Raw genomic sequence first — 9,127 nt, 5'->3', positions numbered from 1 at the left:
GCACAGAAAACACTCTGAGCTAATGGAAAACCCTGACTCATTATTTTTAATTATTAATATCCCTGGGTACCTTTTTCAAATGTGCTGCCAAAAGCCACAACACCAATTAAACACCAACACTGAGAATGTCACGTAATCCAATCGTGTGCCCTTTGAGGAATGTTAACTTTGGGGCTTAAGACAGAGTGAGGAGAGTGGCCCAGATTCAGACTAGATCACGTGTAATGGCTTGTTTCTCTCCCCCCTCCCTCTTTTTCTCTCTACCTGCTAATGAAAGGCTCCAGCCAGCCAGCCAATCCCATGAGTGCTCACCATCACTTAGTTCTTGTTTTGCAATGTTGGTCTCAGCAGCTCCATCTCCCTTCAACAGTTGTGTAAAGTAGTAAAGTAAAAATACTTTAAAGTGCTACTTAGTCGTTTTTGGGGTATCTGTACTTTACTCTTTATATTTTTGACATATTTTACTTTTAATCCACTACATTCCTAAAGAAAATATGGTATGTTTTACTCCCTTACATTTTACCTGACACCAAAAATGACTTAAATGTTAAATGTTGAAATCTGAGGCAGGAGAGAGTTATGGTCCAATTCACACACCTATCAATATAACGTGTTGTCATCCTTACTGCCTCTGATCTGGCGCACTCACAGAACACATATACTGCATTTGTAAAGTATGTCAAGGTGTTGGTGTGCCCCACCCAGTCTGCCTGTGAAAAAAATAAAACTGGGATCTCTGGTTTGCTTAATATAAGGAATTTGATGTAGGGCATTTACGTTTACGTGAACATTTTTTGTACTTTTCCACCCCTGTACTTAAGTACATTTAAAACCAGATACTTTTACTTAAGTAGTATTTTACTGGGTGACTTCTATTTAATTCATTTTTTTATTAAGGTATCTTTACTTTTTACTCAAGTAGGACAATTGAGTACTTTTTCCCACCACTGCCCTTCAGTTATTCTCTGTCTGCTGTTTACAAGCATTGCTCTGTGAAGAGTCACACTTAAGCACCAGCTGATGACCAGCCAGAGACTGTGGAAAGTGTGCAAGAGATATTGTGTGTGTGTGTGTGTGTGTGTGTGTGTGTGCGGACGCGTGCGTGCGTGTCAAAGACAAATAGTTTATCAGCCGTTGTGTATTATAGGCAGAGAGGCGAGAGATGATTGAGGATAGATTGAGGATAAATTGAGATGCTGGACTGGATGGATAAATCACCTATCTATCATTGTGCTGCTTATTTCCCAACAGTTCATTGTAAAACAGAGCAAGTTATTTACAGATTCGGGTGAGTCAGCCAACAAAGAAATAACAAAGACACAAATTGATTAGAACTGGATACATTGTTTTTACTGAGAGAAAAAAATAACACTTTAAAAACATTTTCCACTGGTTAGTACCAATATTGTACAGTGTGAAACATACTGTACTGATTGTGATATTAGTTCAGTTACAGCAAGTTTAAAATGTCAATTAAATGTCAATTCTCAAGATATATGGCTATTCTAAGTAAAGGTACACTACCCCAGCCTATTTTCTTTAGTATCTCCTAGTATTAAAATCACCAGAGACATCAATCCTTATCACTATCATAATTAGCATTTTAAACAATACTTTTATCAAGACATTTGGATATTCAACCTGACTAAAGAAGTACATTAGTGATAGTTATCACGTCTAAAATCTCCCTTTCTATGTAAATCTACCTAAAGAAATCTACTGAAAATGCAATGCCTTGGTCCAGACATGACTTTGTGAAAAGTTAAGACCGAGGTTACACAATATGAGATCTCTGTGCGTTCCCCCTCGTCCCAAAATACAATCACTTCCCAATGTGAGGCGTCAGAGCAATCAGAGCTGCATCAATCAATCATCATAACTCAATCAGCATCCCCAACACAGAGCAGAGCATACAGAGCTGCATCAATCAATCATCATAACTCAATCAGCATCCCCAACACAGAGCAGGGCATACAGAGCAGAGAACTAGGCAATGGATGAGTCCCAAACTCCACACTCCAAACAGAAGGGTTCTGGTCAAAAGTAGTGCACTATATAGGGAACATGGTGTCATTTGGGAGGCATACAATATATCTTGATAAAAAGTGGACGCAGTCAACGGGGGAGAAACTCATACATTAAAAATAGGATGAAAGTTCATGGAAATGTCTTATTTACTCATTGGTGATGACAGAAGGTTACATTTTGAATTACTAGAGCGTGTGAGATGGATGTATTGGTTTGTTTAATAATATTTCTCCTCACAGAAATGGAAATGGCTGCTTCGTTGGCCAGGATGATAAGTCAAACCACGACGAGCAGTCAGCGCTCGCTTCGCTGATTCTGGCTCCAGTATAATACATTACAGTCACTGCATTCACTATAGAAAGTGCACTACTTTTGAGCAGAGTCCTGGTCAAAAGTAGTGCGCTAAATAGGAAATAGGGAGCTATTTGGGACAAAGCCCCTAGCTCTCATCTAAATATGGGCCAGACCAACTTCTCATTTACACGTCTCTCTTTTGCAATCTCAAAGTTTTAATGTCTATCCATGCTTGTCAACTATCAACTATCCAAGAAAGATTGCCATAGCCCTCGTACACTACTCTTCTTACGTATGCATCCCAAATGGCATCCTATTCCCAATATAGTGCACTACTTTTGCTCCGCCACTTCCTCCTCTGCTGGCACAATGGTTTGAAATCATCTTCAAATACCAGATAATAAATATTCCTATATCCATGGTATTTAAAGGATGGTTCTCTGTCCACTGGCCTATCTTCTGGGTCATAAACATATTTTAAAGCAGAACCATAAATCAATGATTCATACAACATTTTTGAATTCACTGTATTCCACTGTGCTCAATTAATTCACTTCACTCAATTCACTGTATTTCCATTTCCGTTTTTTGAGCTCATTTGCATTAAAACAGACCAAGCAAAGACAGATAGATATGGCCAATTTGATGTATTTTAATACAGTAACAATGAATGTCTTGGTGCTCTAACACCTAGGGCTAGATTCAATCCATATCGTGGAAGAGCCGCGTTAGGCAATTTCCGATAGAGCCGACATATGCAGTGTGTACCGTGAATGTAGTCTCCGCAAACACAGGAACATTGTCTTTTAAATTTAAATTGTGCTATTGCGCAGATCTTCCGGCATTAAATTTAGGCCCTAATCCCTCCCGGGGTTAGCTTTTGAGACAGGGAACAGCGAGGCTCTGAGCAGAGGAAGTGGAAGGCCAGTAACTGTGGGATATCCAAGAGTACACATACAGTAGGCTACTTTCTGAGTAGCAAGATACACACATCCTCATCTGCTATAAACACCGAACCTCACATATCAATGTGTACAGTAGTGCTCTTTCTCGCTCACTCTCTCTCTTTTCTCTCGTGCTCTCTCCCTCTGTCTCTACTTCCATATCAATGTCAGTAATGTTGGAGATTGCTGGGCCAGTTGGGACCAAAACAAGGCAAACGCATATTTTCTAATAACAGTGTAGGAAATGTTATGAAGTCTATTGCTACAGGATATAGGGTTTGTATCCTTGGTTAACAGTTTTGTAAAGGTACACATGAAACAGAGGAGTGGGGAGAGATACAGTGGCACAAACTGAATGTTGATTGCACATCAATATAATGCATGTACAGTAATACTCGTATGTTAGTGAGAAAGAGTTAAATGTAGAAAAACTACAAGTGAGTAAAATACATGGAGTGCCAGCCTCATTCCAGGAAGGTCAACGAAGAATTGTTAGACGTGTGCCCTCTGTACCGCCATTGCTGAATAATAGCAAATCTTACAGAATATAAAGAAAATTCCCCCTCTCTTTTGTCTCTCTGTATTGAGTATGTCCACATGGACGCATAACGATGTGTATTATCATCCCACTATCTCTCCCCTCCCCCGCTAAGAGAAAACACTAATAATGAAGACTCCTCGCAGTTCAGTACCCCTGCAGTGCCCCATCAGGCTAGGATTCTGAGAAACACACAGACCACCCACACACACACACACACACACTGAGGAGCTACACACACATTAACGTTTGAGCTCTGGTGGAACAGTTTAAGGAGGAAATGAGAAAAGCATCCTTAAATGATGTTATTTTGCCCCTTGTGAGCACAGGCAAAAGTTTGAAACCAAATCTCAATATCATGACACGCTCCTTCACAGAACTGCGCCGCGTGTGTGTTTGAGATGCACTGTACCACTACTGAGTGTCGCACAATATCACATAGGCAAGACAGAAAGCCTATTTGTTAAAAGTCAATAGCACAATACACAGAAAGTAAATGCCATAAGAATGACATGACAAGAATACTGAGATTTTGGTTCATACAAGAATGAAGAAAAACACAGGCAGTGCAGAGAGTAACTAGAGTAACTAGCAGCAATACTAGTTAAACACAAGTAGATATACTGTAGCTATAAAGAGAGGGAGATCACCATAAGCAGTGTGACACAAGTCATCTAGGCTAGGCCTAGTCCACTTTCTATAAACCTCACGGCAGTATTAAGTGATGCACAGTTAGCAATGCAATGCGGACACACTCAGTAAGACAGAGTGCTCACAGCATAAGGGTATCATTCCCTGGGAGTGAACTGAACACTACAAGAAAGAAACATCTGTGTCCGTAGTTCAGCAGGGTGAAACGTTAAACGTGGAAGGGCTCTGGTATGGTGTCACTGTCGCATGCGTAATGAGCAGCAATAAGCTACAATTGACCTAGTGTATGAAGAATCTAAATTTAAAAAAAACAACAACAAACCTGCCTCGTTCACACACAAACACGCACAAACACGCACAGGTGCTCAGAGACACAGAAATGGTTTCCCTGACAACCACTTGGCGGAGAGGATCGGAACTAGTTGACAGACATCTCCGTTCTATTCCGTTACGTTATGACGATACATGGGGTGACAGCAATTATCATACGAGGGATAGCAGTAACCCTGAGTTATTCAAGTCAAACAGTCCATAAGAAATACTAATACAATAAGTTAAAAATAAAAGCTGTTTTATACGATATATAGATACTTTGAATTATTGGTAAGACTAATTTAGTACTATCTTTTCTATTTGTGGTACATGTGTAGATAATGGAAATCTATTCTCTAAAGCTCCGAAAACCACCAAAGCACTTTATAAATACATTTAGCTCCTTAGGGAGATCTACGTACTTCCTGAAAAAAAATTTGCTTTAATCTGAGTTCACACAGCTGACAGGTAGACAAAGGGGGAAATCTGTCGCCATCTCTTCTCCCCTTTCACAAAGAGTCTTTATTTTCCCTGCAGGTGCTGCATCTCGCTCTCTCTCTCTCTCTCTTTCCAAGAAGACTTTCTGGGCTCCTGAGCTTAAAATCTAACTCTATGTGTCTCTTGAGACTAAAGGATGATCTATCCACTTCTCTCTTTTACCTTCTCTCTCTGGTTCTCTCTCAGTAGAGGCATTAGTTGAGACAGTGAAAATGGATGGGGGGGAGATATACAGTTCACCTCTTGACAGTAGCTGCTACTGGATTTCACTTAGTGCCTTCAATTCATCTGAGAGCTGAGGGTTGAAGCCTCCTCAGTGAGTAAAACCACCTGAGCCCCGTCTTCCTGTTGCACCTCCTCTACAGAGCGCTCCCGTCCAGGACCTCTCAAGGAAAGCCGTCACTATAGGCTATCGGTGATGAGATACACAGCCAGTGGGCTGACAAAGGTGAAAGGTGAAAGGTTGAGCAATGTCACAAAAGGTTGTCATAGTCAAGCAGCTTGGAGTGCTGGCGGGTTTTCCACAGGCGGAAGAGACGGAAGTCAAAGTACATCTCGATCATCTCCTTGCCTAGAGAGAGAGAGAGGGTGGGTGGGGTCGAGGGGCACCGGTTAAGTACAGTTGATTTCTCTTCACCTCTCCACTAGCTAATCTGTTCTCAGAAAGGAAAATAATTCACGTGTTTTTTTTCCCCATCCCAACAAATACTCTCAAAGGTTGATTTGAAATATACAGTTGATTGGAGTGTTTATGTACTGTAAAGCTCGATCAAGCTATAAACTGGTGGAAATGGAGGAGACAAGATAAAAGAGAGAGAGAGAGAGAGGTGGAGAAATAGAGGGGTCTTGTGGGTCAATAGAAGAGAGGGAAACACTCAGTGGAGATAATGAGATATTAATTGAGAAATAATTAGCATGACATCAATAAGTGTCAGGGGAAAATGATTGATGAGGAGTGCGTTCAGAGCACAGGAAGTTCAGACGTGTCTGCCAGCGTGTTCCCTAATGTTCTGATTAACTTGGTTTGCCTTGCTAGGTTTGATTAATGTTCACTATTTACATTCAGGGAACGTGTACAGCGCAGCATGTAGCAGATACTGGAAAATCGATCATGTACATATGTCAAATTGTGTGTGTGGTCATGCGTGTTACACTCACCCTGCGCAGACAGCTCTAGTGGGGACTTGAATTCGATGGCATGAGGTCTCATTAGCTGCTTCAGATTCTGGATTAGCTGTGAAGGAGGACATTTCACATTTCAAAACATCCATCTGGCAAAACAGACAAACCTCTTGAGAGGAGAGAAAATAGTTTTCTGTTCACAGCAAAAACAGTTGCAGACACATTGTCACTCATTCTTTTCCCAAAGGAAACTAACACTCAATTGTACCTCCAAAAGCAATACAAATAACTCCAAAGTTAAATAGGTCATAACATCATCTGAAAAGAGCCCTTCATAGTGGGAACGACAGGGGCAGAGTGTGTCTTGTGTATACAGCAGAATGGGAAGTGACAATGAAGTGTTAACCTGTGTTTGTCTCACTGAGTATATCTGTTGTTGAGTGGCTGTTGTGTACGAGGAGAGTGCTCATTGCTGGAGAGAGCCTGTCAGAGCACATTACTGTACCTTACATAACCCTCCTCCGGCCCACTTCTCCGCTCACTCCCTACACCTCCCCTCTCCCCGCTCCTCTCCCTCTCTCTGCACCTCCTCTTTCCCTGCACCTCTTCTCTTCTCCGCTCCTGCTCTCCTACTCCACTCCCTGCAGTCTGGACCAGCCAGTGCCACTGGCCCCATGGAGCCTCGCAACCAATGAACATGGTTTTCCAGAAGCCCGTTTCCTCTCTGCTGACGCCATTCACAGAGCAGTAGAAGTAGCAGCATGCTCAGGATCTAAATCAATGCACGGAACCTCTGTGGAGTTTGTGTGTGGGAGAGGTCAGGGTTCGCGGCCCCTAGCGGAACTCTGCTAATATAACGTGTTACAGTGCTTAACCTCAACTCCCCTGACCGTGTCGACAGAGATGAACAACAATAGTTTGAACCCTTAAAGTCGGGTCACTGTTTTAAAAGAGGGGAATACTGTACAACAGAAGGATTTCGGTGGTAGATTCTATCGGCAGAAATCAGCAGACTCACGGATTAACAGAATTCAGAGGAGAAACGAATTATGTTTTTGTCTTGTCCTTTGTAGGCTAGAGGTGACTGCTCCCCGGAAGAAGACTGTACAGGGAGTGAATACAACTAAAGGAGTGGAAACGAGCTGTATAACAAAGTTAAGGTTTGCATCCCAAATGGCACCCCATTCCCTATAGGTCCTGGTCAAAGCGGTGCACTATGTATGGAAAAGGGTTCCATTTGGGGGACACCCAAAATCAATCAAGGAGGTGTTAGAGTTGAGTTGCAGATACAGGTAGGCTGGGTGTGTACCGGTATGTAGGTCTCTCTGAAACTAGCAGACTATTATTAGACGGATGACTAAAGCTTTCTATCTGCATTCCAGCTGAGGTAGCAGGGGATTACAGATAGCAGAAGAGAACACTGATAAATGCACTGAAAAATGCTTCCCTGTTTCATTTCTGCGACTTGTACAGCCTCCAGACTGCCACACACACACACACACACACACACACACACACACACACACACACACACACACACACACACACACACACACACACACACACACACACACACACACACACCAGAGAAGGAACAACATGGAGAAAATGTCAGATAGACTGGAACAACACTGATGTCTGTGTCAGAGTGTGGGCACACTGTACAGCGTGCTAATGTACAAAATGCATGCATGTGTTGCTGTATATTTGACTGCCTAATACAGTGTGTGAAAACTGTATGTTCAATTATTTAAATGAGTAAACACAAATGCTGTAGCATGTGTACGAGTGCATGCATTTTCAAGACCATCTGAACTAAGTGCCTGTGTGCGCGTGCCTGAGTGCGTGCGTGTGTGTCTGTGTGTGTACGTGAAACTGTTTGTGTGCATAGTTGCTTGTTCCCTGCAGTGTCTGCCAGTACGGCTTAGTCTCTGTGGGTGAGGAGGGCCAGGGCAGGGGGATGTGTGTGTGTGTGTGTGGCTCTATACTGGCTACATGAATAAAAAGAGAGGGATAGGCCTATATACTGTGCATTAATCTATAATGAAGCAGTACGGTTGTGGTAATAAATGTTTACAGTAACAGAATAGAAAACAACTCTTTACATAAGTTAATATAGTACTGGGTAGGGTTAGCCTGGGTACCAGTCTGTTTAGCTGTCATATGACAAAGATTAGCATGACGAGGATTGTCAAGGAGTGGAATGACAGCTAAATAGACTGCTACCCAGACTATGGTGCCAAAATTTCAGTAACTTTCACAAAATCCCAAAGGTTTTGGCAGAAATTCCTGGAATCAGGAGGGGAGAACGCAGGAAATCCAGGAATCCTCCAACTGGGATTTCTAGAAAACCTGGTAACTTGGTAACTAGAATATTGCAACTATAATAGGAAACTTTAAATCCATACTTTTTCTCCATTGGCGCTCCCCAGAACATAGCAGCCCATTATGTGAATGAGGTTGGGCTCGGGGTTTAGTTTGCTCATAAACCGACTCAACTTCTTCCAAAACCTGTCCATACAAATAAAAGTGGAAGAGATTAAATGAATCTGCATTTTTATAGTAGTGTATGACTTTAGTCTAGGTTCCAGTGACAGTTATCATGGTGACAGTTGTTGTCAGAAGTGAGTGATCTTACTGGATCATGTCCTCCTCCTTCTCCACCTTGGCAAACGTGGCCACTTTGTTCTTGAGCAGGTACAGATGCCCCGGGCCTCCCTGGAGAACAGGTTAATTCCAG

The 9,127-nt window shown here is 42.2% G+C and overlaps 1 protein-coding gene across 4 annotated transcripts in view; it reads right to left on the bottom strand.

Annotated features, from left to right (window-relative positions):
• Positions 1–1,324: 1,324 nt before the first annotated feature.
• The window catches only part of nsmfb (NMDA receptor synaptonuclear signaling and neuronal migration factor b), a 45,167-nt gene continuing 37,364 nt past the window's right edge, over positions 1,325–9,127 (bottom strand). For all 4 annotated transcript variants that reach the window (XM_029716523.1, XM_029716524.1, XM_029716525.1 and 1 more), the window contains 4 exons: positions 9,026–9,105; positions 8,796–8,898; positions 6,424–6,499; positions 1,325–5,836 (listed from right to left, as the gene is read on the bottom strand). In XM_029716523.1, coding sequence (XP_029572383.1) covers positions 5,739–5,836; positions 6,424–6,499; positions 8,796–8,898; positions 9,026–9,105 — 357 coding nt within the window. In that variant the 3' untranslated portion in view covers positions 1,325–5,738. The remainder of the gene's footprint in view (positions 5,837–6,423; positions 6,500–8,795; positions 8,899–9,025; positions 9,106–9,127) is intronic.

Source organism: Salmo trutta, chromosome 27 (genome assembly GCF_901001165.1).
Source record: "Salmo trutta chromosome 27, fSalTru1.1, whole genome shotgun sequence".
Lineage (NCBI taxonomy): Eukaryota > Metazoa > Chordata > Actinopteri > Salmoniformes > Salmonidae > Salmo > Salmo trutta.
Note: the sequence above shows the minus strand (reverse complement) of the source record. Positions and strands in the feature narration are given on the sequence as shown.